Here is a 19,804-nt window from a genome sequence, read left to right as displayed (position 1 = left end):
CCTTATCCCTCCATATTTCTGCATCCAGGCATCCCCCTTTTCACAACAAAATGGGCATATCTCCGCCAGAGTCTCAGCTTGAGGGTGAAAGAATTAGAGTTCATTTACAAAGTGGAACTGCTCTGGGTTGAGCATTGTAAACGCATTCGTGAGGATCAGGAGAAGTTGATCTCTGAATTAAATAAAGAGATGCTTCAAATAAATGAAGGAATGAAGAAGGACATGCGAAAATGGGTGTTTATGGGTGGTGCTTCTCTTGCAGCAGCTGTAGCAACTGTATACCTTATGAAGGTATGATTAAGATATGGAGGGGACAAACAAATACCTGAAGAAGAAAGTAGTTTTATCTCTCTGTAAGTGCTTGTTTAAGCACATTTATGAAATTTAATCAACTATGTGATTTGTCTTTCCTCTCACCATTGTGGTAATTTACAATAAGGGTGCCATTATTAATACGAGGAAGTGCGGATATCATTTCCCAATAATTTATGCATTTCACATGCAAAATGCAACTAGACAGATTTGTTTTCAGTTATTTTCTCTCAAAATTTATTATCAGTGGCTTATTTATTTATTTAAAACTCGAGAAGAAAAGAGAGACAGCAGATTTGTATTCATTTATTTTCTCTCAAAATTTATCAATAGTGGCTTATTTATTTATTTAAAACGAGAGAGAGAGAGAGAGAGAGAGAGAGAGAGAGAGAGAGAGAGAGAGAGAGTGTGTGAGAGAGATTTGGAGTTCCGACGGTGTGTTGAAAACAGATGGGAGAATTGATGCCGTTCAAAAGCCATTTGCTGGTCTAAGAGATATGCTTGAAAACAAATATGCATAAAAGCTCTCAAAAATTAATGGGAAATGTTATCAGCACTACTGTATTTTGATGAGGGCACTCCTCACTTTATTAACCGATCTACAGAGGGTTCGTACAGTAACATGAAAGCCCAATTTAGGCCCCACTCATACTTTTGAAAATGAAGTGTACCGTCAAGAACATAGGATGATCCGAGCCGTCCATTTGATGGGCCATAACGTAAGTGGGTTGTGCCCCCAAAAGGGTTGGCCCATCAAATGAATGGTTTGGATCATCCTGTGGTCGCACAGTAACATTAAGGCCCGTCCACAACATAGGATGATCCAAGCCGTCCATCATAGGCCCCACCGATATTTTTCAAATTGAAGCGTTCCGTCCACAACATAGGATGAACCAAGCCGTCCATGGTTTGGATCATCCTATGGTGTGGTTCGTACCAATTTAGGCCCCACCCATATTTTTGAAAATGAAGTATACCGTCCAGACCATAGGATGATCCGAGCCGTCCATTTGATGGGCCACAATGTAAATAGGTTGTGCCCCAAAAATCATTTGCGTAGAATGATCACAACCCTACAATCTATAGAGGTTGCATAAGATGTAGTTTCTATTTAGATCGGAGGGCTAGGATCAGCCTATGGAAATAATATTTTGGGACGCAACCTATTTACGTTTATGGCCCATCAAATGGACGGTTTGGATTATCCTATCGTGTGGTATAGGCGGGGCCTACGTTGTTCAAAGATGGGCCCACCATTCCACCAACTGTTTCTGTTTGGCCCACCAACTGTTCCTGTTGTGTGTGTGGAGAGAGAGAGAGAGGTCAACTATTTCCCCAGCCGTCAAGGGGGGGAAATAGCCTACAAGAGGTTTAGGCGCGGGGGGGGGGGGGGGGGGCGGCAGCGCACAAAAAAAATAGTAGATAACCCATATTTATGGCAAAAACCAAGTAAAATATATCAAAAGTTGAAGGTAAATCTGGTTACAGGAGTCACATTTCATTTGTAAAGATTTTCTAACGGTTGATTTTTTGGGTTCTCAAAAACACCAATGTAGAAAAAAATGGAGAAGACCTAAATGAAGAAAATGCCACATGAGACAAGTCACATGCCTGTCTGATCACTTTCCGGTTGTCGGTTTCTCCACCTAATTCCACAACACTGCTATTCAGCAACAACTAGGAAAATAACGGATGAAATATAGCCGTTGTTGTTCCTCCCTATAAAATACCCACAAAATCCCACTTCCCAACCCAACTCTCTTATGATAATCAAGAGCCATTGCAAAAGCGCTCATGTCTCTCCCCATGCTTTCATTTGTCCTACTGTTGTGCTTCAGCTCAGGTATATACGCTGCACCATTTAGTTCTTTTTTGCTGCATTTCTCATTTGTATTAGCTGATTCCAGACTGGGTTTGTTTTTCTGTTTATCTGTCATTCTTCTTGAATGTGACTATGGTTTTTGTTAATTACCTCCAATCTCCGCTATTCTTTTACTAAACTAGAAAAAAAAATTCAGTTAAATCTGGACTGGATTTTCATTAATTGGGTCTCAATTAGTTAGCTTTCTAGATCTGAACCGGTTTTACCGACAAATTGAAATTTCTTCAAAATCATTCATTGGCCAGTTTAACTATATACCTGTCTTTGCCTGTAATTTTTTGGCAGATTGTTCCAGAAAATTTTGAATTTGGTTTTCCTTAATACTTTCTTCAAATCGAACAGCATTAATACTTCAATTCTTCCTCAGATCCACCTGGCTTTTCAATTCTTCACTACTTCTCAGCCAATATTTCAACTGTGGTCTCATCAATTGGAAAAGTACTACAGTAGTTCTAAAATGGGTTTTGATTAAGATGTCTTCCCTTTATTTAAATCCAGGATTTAAAATCTTTGCCTCGTTTCTCTCATGCCTGTGATGTGGTTTTATCAATTGGTAGATCGCTCTTACTGAATGCTTAAATTGATTCTCTTTCATGTTATTGTCACATATGATCTGACCATAGAAAAGATACTGTAGAAATGAGAGCTCCAATTCATAATGTGATTGATCTATTTATGTAATTTTTGCAGGAATTGTGAGATTGGTTCATGGCCAGGTAGTTCCAATACTACACTATTATGAAAAAGATGGAAATCACCAATAGTCAACAGAAATACATAGTAAACAACCAAATTACGAACACACATCCGGAATGCAAGCTACTATAGTCTTACTTGTTTATTCAAATCAGCCAAAGTTCTGTCATATAGACTAGAGATTCTACATTCTTAGAGAAAAAGAAAAATACACAAATAAAAAACCAGAATTCGTGCAACAATCCACACAAAACAACCAGATTACCAACACAGTTTTACCATGAAAGCTACCATAACTTGTGTTACACAAATCACCCACTGTTCTCAGATGCAGAACTGTACTGACTTCTTAGAGTAAATGCTGTTCTGATTTTATAAAGCTAATCAGAATTATCTAACTGTGCTGAAAATGACAGTTGGTAGTTATAGCTATTCTAATCATTTTTTTTATGAATATCACTATTCTAATCATGACTACTAGCTTTATGTAACCAAACAATTGCTACAACCTGAGAAAGTTCAGTTTGCAGCTAAAATTTAAGTAAAGACAGTAAATCTAAGCACAGCTTCCAGACTATTACTTCAAATGAAAAGAGAAGAATTCAACCTAAGAAAGTTCAGTTTGCAGCTAAAAATTGAGTAAAGACAGTAAATCTAAACACAAGTTCCAGACTAGTACTTAAAATAAAAAGAGAAGAATTCATCAACACTGATGTTTTGTATCTTATCATGACAGAAAACATGGTGTGTAGCAAAGCCTTCATCGGATGATGCGACTTTGCAAAACAACATAAACTATGCATGCTCTCAAGTAGACTGCAGTGTGTTACGACAGGGCTGCCCGTGCTTTTATCCAGACAACAAAATCTCCCATGCTTCTATATCAATGAACCTCTACTACCAGTCCAAGAACAGGAACATCTGGAATTGCCACTTCAGCGGCTCCGGTCTTATTGTTGTGACCGACCCTAGTAAGCATTCATTCAATCTTTTATCTTTCTGTCAATATCAGAAGACTGAATTCCAGTATTCCTCTTTCAGTTTGAATTTTTTAGTCAAGTAAATCAATTTTTTTTTTGGATTTTCAAAGGATTGACTAATAAAGATGTCAAATGCTAAATATTGTGTGTTGATACTAATGATTTTATTTTCTATCCCTTGCGCAGGCTATGGTAGTTGCACTTACCCCTATTTTTAAGCGGAAGATTTGATGGTCTTAACATATTCCAATGTGGTTCAGCTGCCAGTATTTTCTTCGATTTCTATCCTTTATGTGATAAGCACAAGAACCCTTCTATAAGAATAGTTATATGTCTATGCAGAAATATGTGTTGCTGATTTACCCAGAAGAGAAAATAAGTCTTCTTCTTCCTAAAACCACAGTTGAATATAAGGATCATATTAATAACTGATATGTGCGGCAAAATTGAAAGTTAATATCTATGCAGTCTGCTAATGGCATATAGACAAGATATGTGTGGCAAAATTGACAGTTAATATCAATGCAGTGACACTAATGGCATAAAGACAAGACCAGTGATTAATTCAGCAGATCCCATCATACTCTATAATGGATATGGATTTTTTATTTTTTTTTCAAGATACCAATTTCATTAAAAAGAAAGGATTACAAGTGCACTTCGGGCGGTAAAGATTGCCCCATATAAAGTGAGGCGCTAGATGCTCCTGATTTGGCAAGACGATCAGCCAAATCATTTTGCATTTCGGGCAGCAAGGGTTACACCATACAAACAAATATCTATTAAGTAAATCTATTAAGAGCGTGAATATCAGAAGAGCTAGCTGATAATATACACTCTAATTGAATAGATACAAACAAATCCATCTCTTCTTACAACTAAGATCCTAAGATCTGAATACATCTCATATACACCTGTAGTCCAACGGCTCCCTGAATACATCTCATCAAGAGCTTGAATATTTAGAAGAGCTAGATGACACTATACTCTCTAATAGAAGAAATACAAACAAATCCGTCTCTTCTTACAACCAAGATTCTAAGATCTTAATACATCTCATATATACCCATAGTCCATCTGCTCCCACCTGAACCCGACCACAAAGAGGACTTCAGGTGGGGTTTTAAAGAGAATACCCACACAAACACAGACTGCAGCAATGGCTACCATTGAGAGAATGGCCGGTCTGTAGCGCAGAGCTCGGTGCCCACTTCTGCAAACAGACAGCTGTTCACAGAGCCGGCACTTCCCTTGCTCTTTGCTTCTGCTATCAATGTTAAAGGCAACTTGATTCTGCTTAATGGAATTTCCCTGCAGTATCAGTAGAGACTCTTCAACCCTCCTTTCAGTTGTTGGCGAAGGATTTGACATGTCAAGGATCAAATGCCCTCCTGTTGTTTTGTTAGATTTCTTCCTCTGAACAAGCTGAATGTAGCAATCATGACCTCTCTGACGAGCGTAATCTTTGGGGGTAAACCCTGTCTCATCCCGACTATTCTCCCATGTCTGTAGCCAATCCTGAATAATATAATTTTGGCACCAACTGATGAATATAAAGAAGATAGACAAAATAGAGCAAATCACCAATAAAATGGCATTCCCATGGCTCTGTTTAGATGCAGATGGTTACCTTGTAGATTAGTCGTATAAGTAGTCAATAGGGAGGAAACAAACATTTGTAGTGTTTGATCTACCTAGGATTTACCTCGTAGAATAGTGATAGTAGTGTTTGGTTGCCAAATTCATAGAGTATGGGAGGGGGTGTCATTAACAATATAGAAAGGGAAGAGAGAGAGGGGAGAGAGCGAAAGAGGGGAAGAGAAAAAGCAAAATTCTACTTGCCAAATTCCTCCTTTTTGGAGAAGTTTGGCATGGGAGGTTTAAGTAGGGAACAATGGTGTCACGTCACCAGACAAGCAATAATTACCTTTGAATCTTTTCTAGTAGTCACTAAGGATTGTGATGCTAAATTGGCAACCAAACACCATAAACTTACCAAAAAGGCATTTTTTTCCTTGCGACAACCTTGGGGATGCCAGGCATGTCGCAACCAGAGGAAAAGAAGGTAGAGTGATACTGTCATCGCACAAGTAAATCCGGAAAATGTGTACCTGTTCTGGCTGATCAGTTAACAGATTAAGTACACCATCTGCACCTTCCATGGAGGCTGCAATGTGAAGAGGAGTGATACCTCTAGGACCCCTCCTGTTAGACACGAATAACTTCTTTCTAAATTTTGCTTCTGGATTGGCTAGGGCTGCTTTTTCCTCCTTTGGGTTGTACTTGAGCAGGAACTCCACCATCGACCCACAATTTCTCCTAACCGCCCGATGAAGAGGACAAACTTCATCCAGCAACTCTTCCACAGAATAATCAGCCCCTCCTACTTTTCTATCAAACAGAATGTTAAGGATCTTCCTGACTACAGCACACCAATCACGCTCCACTGAGAATTCCAAGAGCCATTTGAACCTTACATTAGAAAACCCTGTGTGCTGAATGATTGCAAGATCTGATCTGGATGACAAGTGGCTTCTCTCGAGAAGCCAACCAAACTCATGTAGAAACTCTATGATTTGATCCCTTGATCTCATGTTGTCAACCTCGATAACCTCTATTGAACTCTCCAATGTATGAAGTTCTGAGCAAATGTCATCCTCTGTTACAATAAAAGGCAGGAATCCACTGCTTAGATCATGATCTTCGACCTGAAATAAATACATTAGAAATTCAAATTTTCTGGACCTGAACCATGCACAGTTTTGTTTGGTTCTTAGCTAGTTTGTGTGCTATCATGTTTAGTTCTAAAGAAAATGAAGGGCTTAGTGTACGAAGTGATCATCCAAAATATAGAAGCATCATTCCAAAAAAAAAAAATCCAAGATATAGAAGCACCTCTATGAATCCTCTCCCACTCATATTTGAGACTGAGCAAGGGAAGCTGAGTGTCTGGATATCATTATTATGCCCATCAAAGATTTCAAAGCAATCTGTCAAAGAACCATTCTCTTTTTCTTTCAGATCAGAAGCAATGTCATAGACTGACAGATTTCCATGAAATGCACAGCGCAACCTGAACATTACGAAGACAAAGGAAAGCATACTAAGCTTTAACTTGAAGATAACTCAATTTAATATCTTATGATTTTTCTTTTACTTCTGAGAAGTACTTGAATAGAGTGCATATGAAAAGAAAGATGCTACTTACTTTGTGGTCGTACATGTTAAGTGTGTCCCTTTCACTGTGATTATTGCATCTGTGGAAAGAGCAACAGCGACAGGCGTGACACTGAGAATAAAAGGGGTATCTTGAGATCTCGGCAAGGGTGTATCCAACAAAACTTGACCTGTGTCAACATGGTCAAATATTACTTATTGACGGAGAATTATGAATTATAGTTTCTGTATTTCCCAAGTTTAAATATACCATCATGTATGAATGCAAGTTTATGTCCCACTTGGGCACATATCCATCCAGTTCTCCAGAAAATGTTAGCTGAAGCCTCTAAAAGCCTCTTCAAGCTGGAAGTTAGGTTTCCGCACAGCTATACAAAAGAATAACTTTGTCAGTGTGGGTCTCTAAAATTACTCAAAATTATAGTATCCAGGCTTTGATCTCATTTAAAGCATACCTCCTCCCACATATTCTTTGATAAACGCAAGTATATGGTGAGGACAAGACATCCGGGCCTAATGTAGCTCTCTATATCAGTTGGGCTGTGTGATAGCCAGTTCAGGATCTGATATGAAAAGCCAACAGATTCTTCCATGTAAACAAACTTTCAAAGACAAAGAATGTATGCAAAGACCATATATTTGAGGGTCTCTAGTGATGCTACAAATCCAAAAATTAAGAAAACCTATTCCAATGTAGGCCTACCTGTGCTCGTAAGACATGTGGAAGATCATTTGGACCTTTGCCAAAGAGTTTGAAAATGATCCGATCTGTGCGGCACTGGGAGAAACAGTAAGGTGGCTCATTTAGGACATATCTCAAGTGCTCAACTAAAAAGCAGTGATTTCTATGAATTTTTGTATTTTATGCATGCCAAAGTACTTCAAACCAAACATGAACAACATCAGGTCTACTGATAAAAGTATTTAGAAAAAGAAAGGTGAAAGCTCTAACCACTATTGGGGATGAATTGGAGTTAACTCCTCCAGTTTTGGTGATTCTTTGGGCAAGTTATTTTAGTTTTGGGGGATAATTGGAATATTTTTGGTGGGTTTTATCCTGATATGATTGGGACATCATTTTCCTGGGAATTAATCAGAAATTATTCATGTATCTTCATTGAATAATACAATTATAGAAAATGGAAGATTATTGTAGGTGGGGTCCACCTTTCATCAGTTTGAGTGGTTATGTCTATTCTTGGCTTCTGATAAGTGAGGCAAGTAAGTCCTGAGAAGCTTCCTCGCCAAATTATAGAACCACAGTTTTTTAAAATGTAGTCCACTCTAAAGAACTTCGATCAACAAATAGACAATCTAATAGACCATGCAAAAGAGTATGCCTAACAATTTCTCTTAATTTCATTTCAAAAAGAAAAGTTCTCTCAATTTGTGCAATTTCTAAATTCTAATTTCAGAAACAGTAGTGTGGCATTAAAACTAAGTTGCTCGTTATCTAATTCTTGAACTAAAGCAGCAATTTATCTGAAGTGTTTTTTTTTTTTTTAATTTCGAGCCCATATAACCCCCGAGTTCTGGAGTCAAATCAAGATGAATAATGGCTGAGGGTTTCACTTAGGTAACATTTAGGCACATGAGAATCAAGCAGTTAAACAATCAAATATATCAGCTTTGCATTTCCCCCTGCATCTGCACTCACCGCAAGATTGTGAAGCATGATTAACTACTCAACAAGAATTCTGTAATTAGGTTTTACAATTTGAATTATTATTAATTCATTGTAGTGCCAGCTCAAAGGCTTACCCCAACATCCTCACCAGAGCTAAAAACTGACTTTTGAGATGTTGATTCAGAATTGCCACTAGTAGGAGCTGGGCTTGTTTGGTGAACACCCCGTTGTACACATGAAGAGAAATCAGAGTAACCAGCTTGAATCCTCCCATTGTTCTGTGCAGGCCGCCTGTCTAATCCTTCTTTGTGATCCTGAAATTCATTGTAGATTATATTCAAATCAAAATCTCTTAACTTGGTTTTGGTCGTCTCCCCACCCTTTGCCTCCAGAGAAACCATTAAGGGGCATTCTTCATCTCTTTGCCTTTGTGGCTCATCCTTTTCTGGACATAAGGCACTGGAATCTTTAGAAGGAACTGAACCTTTCCCTTCTCCAGGTACACTTGTGGGAGTTGATTGACCCATAGTTGTTGTAGGATCTTGACTGCTACAGCTCAAAGATGCTGCCATGGGTGAACATACAGCCACCGAAGGTTCTGGAGCAGTAAAGCCCCTAATAGGACTTGAAACAAGAGTAGGTGTTTCTTCGCCAGGTACTCCGGCAAATGTCGCAGCACTCTGTAGAGGTTGTGGTAATTTTATGAGTTCAGATAGGTCCATTGATGCAGATGTACCAACAGAACTGGAAATCATTCCCAAAATCTGAAATAATAAATCTTGATCTTTTGACTGATCCGAGTTGTTTGCTACAATTTCAGAAAGAATGAATCAATACTATATTGCTCATCTATGAGAATAAACACTAAGAAGCATCTTCCAGTTACTGAAAATGCAGTGCATTTGTTCAAATTTATGATTAGTGTTTTTTCACACTTCACCGTCCTTCATGATAAATATATACAGTAAAATTGGAAAGAAATAGAAGAGGATGCACATCTGATATACTTTCTCGAAGAAAAATGTTTTCTACATGTCAAATTTGTTCTCATCATAACTGTGCAGACACTTCCTGAAGATGAAATGGTTCATAAATGTATTCAAATTGCCTTTGAAACTTCATGAAATATGGTTCTGAGAATTCCATGGACCATAATGTTTTGAGACGATCTTGTTATCGATGGTATAATTCATTTTACCACACAATGATACATATAGCTAATATATACATGAATACATATGTTTGTTTAATGATATACATGAATACATATGTATGCATGAATCATATTCTATGTGTACAATGAGGCGCTCTCACTACGCCATAGTGGGTCTTCCCTTTAATTAATCGGAACCATCCATTTGACAGGCCCTGCTTTGGATATCATATGGCCAAAAAATCCAACTACTTACGCAATCCTAACATCGAATACATATATTGTTTTCAAACAGTGTGAAATTTTGCTTATATGTAATTATTTACCGTCTATACTCACAAAAACATTATTGGATGTTAGGATTGGATGAATAGGATGATTTTGAGGCCATAGGTGATCCAAAGAAAGGCCTAATGCCTATCAATGGGTGGTCCATATCAATTGAAAATGGGACCCACTATAATAGTGGGTGTGCCTCATTACATTACAATGATGGTTCAGGAAGGTAAGTGATTCATGATAAAAATGTGAAATATTATTCCAACACGGCTATTGTGTTATTATTGTATTGATCACATGTCCATTGCAAGCAAATACGCTGTTTTTCATGAACTGAATGGTATTGTGCCTCATTCTAGGCATCACAGCTTTGATATCAGCCTATCTGCCAAAAGAACAAAAACAAGCGAAGATAAGGATCATAAATCAAATCAGTTGAATTAGCACAAATTTTGCCATGATAACAATATGCTTGCTTGAGTTTAGAAGAAGAGTTCTTCCAAGCACATCAAGGACGAAGTCCATAAGATACTGCGAGCAAAACCTAATAATAATAAGAAGATATACTTGAAGACAGAACTATAAATTGCATTTTCCCCCCAGAGCAAAACATCAAAGCTAAACCAGTGGAATAAATATGTAAAAATAACTCAACGATCAAGCAAGTTCCCTGATAGTGACAATGAAGAGTTAATAAACACCATGCAGAACTTACAGTGCAAATTGGAAAGAATCCTTAGGAGATAAAGTAAGATATATCTGCTAGCACGATCGTCCCTCAAAGGATGGTCATTAACAACTGTATCAGGATTGTTTTTTCTTCGTCGCAGGTTATGACCAGCCAAGCGTCTTCTACAGCTCCTCTTCTCTTCATCAAATTCTTGAAGCATATGAAACCTACGCATATACCAAACAGAGGATACTTTTACAACCCAGATAAGATAAATAAAATACCTTCAATAGGACTCTCACTTTGAAAAATAGACATTCAAAAGGAATACCATTTGCACATAATATTCAGAATTTCTCATATCCTAGGTGAAACGACAGCAACTTGGCATTATCCAAAATGATAGGGGGTCCTTCCAGGATTGGTGATGTTTTCGAAATCAGGAGCTGATATTGGCATTCTCCAGCTCAATTGAGTAGTGGATGCCAATTAAGCGGAGGCTAGGGATCTTCTTACTTGCCTCCAAATTTCTGTTGAAGAAATTGGGTATGTTTGCCCCCCGGGGGGGGGGGGGGGGGGGGCTGTGGTGTTGTTGTTGATGCAAGTGGCCGTGAAAGGGCCTTTGGATTCGCCGGAAAAATGATCAGATCTCCCGTGGAAAATCTCGATTCTTGCAAGGGGATGCAAGAAACCCTAATTTGATTTTAATCTTGCATTAAACAAGATAAAAAATGAGGGAAATGAGAAAAGATTAGAAAATCCTAATCTAAATTTCCACTTCCAAGAAGAAATTACAAAGATAAAAGAGAAGAGAAAAAAAATCTCTCTCTAATCTCTCCCAAGCAATCTCCAGTTCAAATCTCAGGAACTTATTACAAATGAGAGTGAGATGGCCTTTCATAGGCTGCCAATACAATGTAAAAGACAACTATACCCCTAACTAAGTCAAAATGACTGAAAAGGACAACTAACCTCCAAAATAACCAAACTGCCCTACCAATGAAAAGACCACTAAAAACACATGAAAGTAACAATATGACAAACATGACCCTATATGAAAACACAAACAATACTACCCGGCCGATGTAGAAAATCCAGGGAATGCTCCTGCATGAGGGTTGTCGTCCAGCATGATCTCATGGGGGTGTGGAGGAAGGTTTACTTCATTGACAGGATCTTAAACTTGTGTAGAGGAGTGATTTTATATTTCCTCATATTCTTTGAATTTCCAATGAGATTGAGGACATGCTCACCAAGGGCGGTATACTACGTTCTTTATGCAGGGCAAGCTCTGTCCTTAACTTTTCTTTCTCACCTTTAATAAATATCCAGTAACCGTGTCAAAAAACAAAAGTGAAACATCAACAGAATTTCCGACAGTAGGATAGCAACAATTTTGTTGTCACTCTCCACTGCATTGACATAATCAGACATGATACTCATGAAAATCAGATTGGCAAAACCTGAACCAAGTTTCTGAGCTATTTCTGTTTTAGCTTCAGTTTTCACATGTTTTCCTTTTCCACTTATTTCCCGAATAAAAAACTCGATTCCCACAAGGTGATTAAAGGAAAGAACTCTAGCTCGTATATGTCCCTGAACAAGGCGTAGCAACAGAGCAGCAAATACTATCTTTACACCTTTGTTTCTTCAACTTTCAGTCCCTATTTATCCTCAAAATGCAAATTTCTGATCCAAAGATCCAGGAATAACTAATGTCCGGTCATGGGAATTACTTAACACACGCACGCATACTTTCATGTGAAACCTCAACGATCAACCACTTCCCAAAGCCCTTTAAAACTGGTACATTGGACCCTGTGGATCCTCGTGTCTGTTAGCAAGGCCAATGTCATCTCAACATGATCTTTTAACTATTGGGAGGGACACATGCTTACTTAATGTGTTTATGCTACTTCCCACTTTTATCTCTTTGAAATTATCCCATATCGAAATATCAAACATTTCACTAAAAGAATTAAAGGACTCGAAGAATAATTTAGGACAAGAACACACGTAAAGCAAAAATGTAATATAGCCAAGATTGCATTACTCTATACAAAACACGAGTAACATCCTCTGCTTAGGTGATGGCTCGATATAGACGAAAAATGTAATCTGCCCCTAATAGTAGAGGATGGTGCATGTTATGCACAAACGGTAGGGTTTAGAGACTTCTACGAATCTCTTTTTTGTATGCATAAAGAAATAAAAAAATCACAATGATCAGACTCGATATCTAAGAAATAGAGGAAGACGTCAAATTGATGCAAACTAGAATTTGCATGTTTGGTACTAAATGTTGCTCCATGGATAAATAAACAGGTCTCAAAAATGTGAAAGCAATGTAACAAAACATGTATAGAAGCATGATGAATATAGCCACGTGGTGTAATATCAAATCTGGTTTGGTGCAATGGAAGATGGCAGAACTGCAGGGTGGATATTAAGCTAGCGTAAGAGAGTAAAGGGGTAATATGAAACAAATAGCATAGGAGAAGTCAGTCCAATTCAAATATTTGGAACTGCCATTGCACACCAAATTGGTAGACAAGTTACAATTAGATTGTAATCAAACAAAGAATCTTTGAATTCATTCAATGGCACAAGTGTTAGAATTAATTTCTTTCAATTTGAAACACTAAAAAATGAATTTAGTAAAGAGCTAACTGAGCTTAGAGAATGACCTGCTACACTGTTGACAGAACCTTTGTAATACACCACCAAGAAGAACATTTCCAGATTTGGCATGCATCTCACAAACCTTATGACGCCGATGGTAGTCTTTGGCATCATTCAAATTTGCATAACACGCATCGACTTGACAAAAAGGTGGCTTTGATGAACCTGGCGGTGCCTTAAACCTCTTCTCATCGCTCAACCCATCATTCCCCCCATCTCTCTCCACAATTTGGTAAATATTCTCTCCAAGTTTAAGCGAAAGCAAACCATCTTCTTGTCTCAATCCATTCTCTTCTACCACCGAAACCTTCCTACGTTTCTCCAGAGAGTTTCTGTCTTCAAAGACAGTATCATTAGGAAGGAGCTGTATGCAATTAGAAAAGGACTGGCTTGTGTTCAATCGCTCCGCAATAAAGAGATTACTATCCCATTTCCACTCATTTGAATTCCATTCATGATTGTGTTCACCCAACATAAGTTGTTTCCCCTTCACCATTTGCAATCCAGTTTGGGTAACCTCGAGACAAGAAATACTAAAATCAGACCCAAAAGCTTCACGTCAGCTTTAAGGGCATCCCTTTCAAGATCAAATAAACCCTAAATTCACTGGTAACAAGCCTCCCACATCCCCAAAAATCTAGAAATAATACCCCCACACAACCCTGTAGCCATACAAGAGCAATCCACATACCCACAGTAACAATTTAAAAACACGAAAAATATGTTAAAAAAAGAAAAAGAAAATAAAAAAACTGAGGGAAAGAGAAATAGAATGAGAAATCTCAATCAGAGCTTCAAATTTCTTCAAATTCTATACCCAAAATCAAATTTGAAGACGCAAAGCAACCAGTAAAAACATCAATTTCCCTCAAAACCACACCTTTTGCATATACCCAACAAGAACGATGAAACCCCTAGAAGAAGTTTTTTTTTTAAAAAAAAAAAAACCAGAGGAAAAAACTAAATTTTGGGAGCAGAACTAGGTCCAAACTTCAAAGAAAACAACCCTAAAATCAAAATCGGAAAAAAAGAAAAAATAGAGAATTTGAAGATCTTGAGAGGAAGCTTGTGGGTTGTTGAACCTAAAAAAGAAAGAACCCCACCACCACTCTCCAAAAGAAGAACCAACAAAGGAGGGGGGGTGCTCACGTTAATAGTATGTGCCACAAACAGTAGACTCTTATTTGGAATCCTTTTCAACCCCACCTGCTCTTTATCTACCCTTCTATTTACTTTGATAATTCCAAGTAGAGAAAACTCAAAACTTCTTAATTCTGGTTCTTCTTCCTTTGTATTTTTTTTCTTACCACTACAGAACAATCCAAGAACAAACCAATCGAAACAGAATAAAAGACATAACAGAGAGAGAGAGAGAGAGAGAGAGCGACTTTAACGAACCTTTCAAAACGAGGACATCCAGCACAAAAAGAAAGAAACCGACACACCAACTACATTGCTTACTAAAATTACCAAACTACCCCTCTATTGTCATCCCTTATTACCAGACTGGTGCAACTCGGGTCGGGTGCAACCCAAACAAAAGTTAGGGTCGGATTCGGCTCGGTTCGGAGCCTGGTTGAGTTTTCCCAACCCGGGTTGGAAATGGGTTGGGGTTGAGAGGGTTTGGGCAACCCAACCCTAGTGAAACCCGACGTTTTTAATTGATTTTTTTCAAGCTTAGAAACTCGGGTTGGGTCGAGTTGAACTCAGGTCGGGTTGGGAAACAAAGGCTCCCTAAGGTTGGATCCGGCTGAAGTTCATCGGGTTGGAAATTGGGTCGGGTCGGGCCTGGTTGGGTTGGCCTCAACCCGACTCAAGTTGCAGCCCTATCCACAACACATGTTTCATGAAAGCTTGTATCGTTGAAGAAAGAGAGAAAATAGATGGGGCCCGCAATGCCCCTGCACTTGCGAAAAGAATCCGAGCAAGTGGTGTGACTAAATTCCACTGAGATGATTTTCAGCCACAATGAGATTCGGGTGTTTGGAAACCATTTTCCGCAAAATCTTTTTGCGTGTGAAGAAAGTGAAAAGAAAAGGACTGATGTTTTTCAACAAACTTGGCTACGCCCTTTTCTCAAAATCCCGACTTTCGAGAGATAAAAAGGAGTTGAGAGTCGAACCATTTGGACCACCGCAGAAGTCGGACCCCCATTCATATAATATCAGCAAGAGCTTGACCCTTGATTGGTGGGACCCATTGTGTAGAAAATATCAGGCTAAGGCACTGTGAATCTTGGCATAAATTTGGTAGTATTGATGCTACAGTGGTTGTCATTTTGAATAGCATAAATTTGGTAGCATCGATGCTACAGTGTCATCATTTTGAATGGCATAAATTTGGTAGTATTGATGCTATAATGTTGTCATCTTGAATGCCATTGCTTGTAAATTTAAACCTCTATTTTAGACGTGGAGCATGGTTTAAAATTTCGGACCGAAATCACCGAAGCCGAAATTTTCCGAAATTCAAATTTTTTGCCATTTACCAAATTTCGGACCAATTCGGTAATTTCGGTCCGAAATTTTGATTTAATGACATTATTTATTTATTTTAAAAAAGTGTTACAAAATTTCGGAATTTGTAACCAAATTTGAGACCGAAATTTCGGTTTTTGGTGGGGTCCGAAACGGTTACCGAAACCGAAATTTTAAACCATGGCAAGGAGCCAAGGAGTACATTGCGTCCGTGGTTTTTGGTTTTTGGTTTTTGCAATGCGTCACGTTCGATACAGACACACATACGGTACCATGTAGTGAGTCCACATCTGGTCCCAATGCTGTTGCCATCTGTCGTCGTTCACGTGATTAACATGTGCCGCTTTTAGTGCAGGTAAATAAAACGTGTACGAGAGAAGACGGGTAAATTCGCGAAATCAGCACTAAAGTGTAAAAGTGAGGGACATGTAATCCTGTTCGTTCCGACTTGTTTTAGCAAGGCCGGGAAAAAATGTGGCCACTATGATTGGTTTCAAGATAAAGACAGAGCAAAAGGGTGCCTAGATAATAACATGGGGAACGACAAAAAATCTGTGACGAAATTTGCATCACTTTATTTTGATCGATACACTCTTCTATTAATTTTATAGTTTAAGAAGACTTCTCTCCCGTTAAGTGTTAACCCTTTAAAAAGATCTTTATTTTGATCGATACACTCTTCTGAAATTGAATGATGGAGATCTAATTCGATCCAAATTCTTCACTGAAAACTTCGACCTCCCACTCTTTCAGACAAGGGATAAAATGCAGCCCTTCATCTGGCAAAAACCTGATCCTGGATGGTCAAAATTGAATTCCGATGCGTCGCTCACCGACTCAGAAGGTTCTATCGGAGGCATCATTAGAGATCACACTCTGGCACGGCAATAGCTCTATTCTCCTCTCAGAAAGTTAAATCAGAAATCAACATCCTGGAGCTTCGAGCTATTAGTCATGGGCTCGAGTTAGCCAAATCCAAAAACATTTGTAAAATCTGGGTGGAATCTGACTCCCTTTCTGCTGTCAAAACTGTTGGAAATTTTGTAGAGGGTACTGTTGATGATAGAAAACAGAAACTTGTTGCTTCAAGGCGAGATATCACTTTCCTTAAGACAAGATTCGCCCCCACTAGTAGTGTGCAAAGGGGATCCGCGAATTGCCTCCAAGATACAATGAAGCCTAGTAGGGAAGCCCTACTAATGTTTGATGACGCGTAGCACTAGCGGAATCAAACCTGAAATGCCCTTCCGAAATTTCAAGCCTTAGAGAAATCTCTAGATTCTGTTTCTGCAGAAAAACAGTATCTAGAACAGTAAACAAAAGAAAAACAGTATGTAGAAATACTTGGGGATTTTTGTAGGAGTGTAGAAGAGAGTGTAAAATCAGTCAGAATTGCCAATTCGATTTCTATATTAAATGACTGAAGTTTGCACATATTTTATAGACCATCTGGTGACTTTCAGTGTGAAAAACACCTCTACAGGGCACCTTTCCAGAATGTTTGAAATCTGACCGTTAGATCGCACCCATTGATTTTGAATGGTCCTGATCGATTCTAGAGGTGACTGTTGGTTTGAGTAAAACCTCTCTCCAACCCAGTCATCGTTAGATCAACCATCTATGGTGTGGATCGCACCCCCTTGGCACATGACCGTTGGGGGAAGGGACACAACCCATTTGATCACACCCTTTGACCGTTGGAGTCATGGGCCCGTTGGGCCGACCGTTAGGCCCGAACCGAAGCCCAACCCAACTGAACCATTCGGCTTGATGGGCCTGCGAACCATTTGACCCACCCATCCGACCGGTCCACCTTCATCTTGATCCAACGGTGCAGATCAAATCTGGAAAAATTAAAGGCTCCAATCGCTCCTCGCGACGTTGCGTACGTGCGAAGTGCAAAGTGCGCCTAAAAAAGCGCCAATAAAGTGCCACTATGCGCCCTATAGCCCATTGCCCACGCCGCGCGCGCGCGTGTGCGAACGGTGCGTTGCACCGTCCCGCGGGTCCAACCATGGGTTCAACCCAATGTGCAATCAACAAGAGTTAGAAAAGGTAGTGCTTTATAAGCCCTTCTCTTTCTTTTCTCTCATCCGATGTGGAACTATCTTTTTCAACTACACTTCTACATCCTTTTGTAAAAGCAAATATTTCCAAGAAAACATTTTCTTTTTCCCAAACGTTTTTGATAAAACATTTTCCAAAACACTAAAACATGTAATATACATGATTTTGAAAATGCAAAATCACTAACAATCCCCCACCATTTTCAAAATCAAAGAAAATTTTCTCATAAGGCTTGGAAATCTTATGCATAGATGAAGGTATCTCTCGATTTGAACCTTTACTTAGTGAGGACATATCAAAGTTAACCAGAATTGCATAGTAGACGTGAACTAGCTATTCTATATGATTAACCGGATACGTTTCACACACAAGATTTCACCTCTTTGGGCAATTTCTAAAACCGACACATGAACTGGCCTTGTGTCTATATCTTGGTTTCATGAGCGCTCTAGAGACTAGCCAGGTCTCATAGGAAACGGCACCACTCCCACACTCACATAGGTAGGCTTATCAAGAGTGCCCCTGTAACTAAGACACTCCAACATTATGTTATAAGCCTATTAAGAGTTTAAATACTCAGCCTTCTCTTTTTAAACATTACAGGTACCAAGCACTTTACCTTGGGATGGCAAATAATACAGATTATAGTGCTTGCAATCACTCCATATGATGTACTTGGACTCATTGAACTCAAGACTTGATGTTTATTCAAGTGTTGAGTTGATGTTTCATCATTGGTGACTATTGGTTAATGGCTTTAACCCCATCCCTAATGATGTTTTACACACCAGATCTCTTGCAAGAGCTTTAGTGAATGGATCGGCCAAGTTTTGGCTCGATCTCACAAAATCAATAGTTACTACTCCATTAGTAAGTAACTCTCTTATAGCACTATGTCTAAGTCCTATATGTCTGGACTTACCATTATAAACATGATTATATGCCCTTGATAGTGTGGCCTGACTATCACAATGGACATAAATCGATGGCATTGGTTTAGACCATAACGGAATTTCCAATAACAAATTCCGAAGCCATTCCGCCTCTTTACAGCATGCTACCAGAGCTATAAACTCTGCTTCCATAGTTGAAGTTGTTATGCATGTCTGTTTCTTAGAGGCCCAGGAGACTGCTCCCCCACCAAGGGTGAAAATCCACCCACTGGTTGATAAATGGTCTATACGCTCAGTTATCCAACTAGCATCAGAGTATCCTTCTATTACAGTTGGATACCCACTATAACATAAACCATAGTCTATAGTTTTCTTTAAATATTTTAAAACTCTATAGACTGCATTCCAATGAGAAAAACTAGGATTACTGGTAAACCTACTAAGTTTACCTACAGCATATGCTGTGTCTGGCCTAGTACAAGTCATAGCATACATAAGACTACCAATTACACTAGCATACCCCAGTTGAGAGATAGTCCTGCCAGTATTAAGATACAACTTTATATTTGGGTCAAAAGGTGTTGAAATGGGTGAACATTCAAAATGGTTAAACTTTTTAAGAACTTTCTCAATATAATGTGATTGTGTTAGAATAAGACCATTGTCCTGTCTTATGGTTCTAATACCCAAAATCACATCAGCTTCACCCATATCTTTCATATCAAAGTTTTGAGAAAGATATGATTTAGTACTTTGAATGCTTGCAATATCAGTACCAAAAATTAACATGTCATCAACATATAAACAAATAACAACACCTTTGCCGCCCTTAAATTTACTGTATATACATTTATCTGATTCATGTATCTTATAACCATTTGACACTAAGACTTTATCAAATCTTTCATG

At 38.6% G+C, this 19,804-nt stretch overlaps 2 protein-coding genes across 2 annotated transcripts; one reads left to right on the top strand and one right to left on the bottom strand.

The window, feature by feature from the left end:
• The first annotated feature begins 2,007 nt into the window (after positions 1-2,007).
• Positions 2,008-4,298, top strand: LOC143862576 (major pollen allergen Ole e 10-like). The gene is made up of 4 exons (XM_077373638.1): positions 2,008-2,155; positions 2,885-2,910; positions 3,627-3,861; positions 4,057-4,298. The coding sequence occupies exons 1-4, from the start codon at positions 2,107-2,109 to the stop codon at positions 4,086-4,088; spliced, it is 342 nt and encodes a 113-aa protein (XP_077229753.1). The 5' UTR covers positions 2,008-2,106; the 3' UTR covers positions 4,089-4,298.
• A 330-nt stretch (positions 4,299-4,628) lies between these two features.
• LOC143862575 (squamosa promoter-binding-like protein 1) lies at positions 4,629-14,793 on the bottom strand. The gene is made up of 10 exons (XM_077373637.1): positions 13,464-14,793; positions 10,822-11,003; positions 8,809-9,482; positions 7,751-7,825; positions 7,503-7,610; positions 7,298-7,415; positions 7,079-7,217; positions 6,766-6,943; positions 5,982-6,578; positions 4,629-5,388 (listed from the first exon to the last, which is right to left on the bottom strand). The coding sequence occupies exons 1-10, from the start codon at positions 13,952-13,954 to the stop codon at positions 4,927-4,929; spliced, it is 3,024 nt and encodes a 1,007-aa protein (XP_077229752.1). The 5' UTR covers positions 13,955-14,793; the 3' UTR covers positions 4,629-4,926.
• Positions 14,794-19,804: the final 5,011 nt, after the last annotated feature.

Source organism: Tasmannia lanceolata, unplaced genomic scaffold (assembly GCF_043159265.1).
Source record: "Tasmannia lanceolata isolate RefF3 unplaced genomic scaffold, GAP_Taslan_0.1 ptg000037l, whole genome shotgun sequence".
Taxonomy (NCBI): Eukaryota; Viridiplantae; Streptophyta; class Magnoliopsida; order Canellales; family Winteraceae; genus Tasmannia; species Tasmannia lanceolata.
Note: the sequence above shows the minus strand (reverse complement) of the source record. Positions and strands in the feature narration are given on the sequence as shown.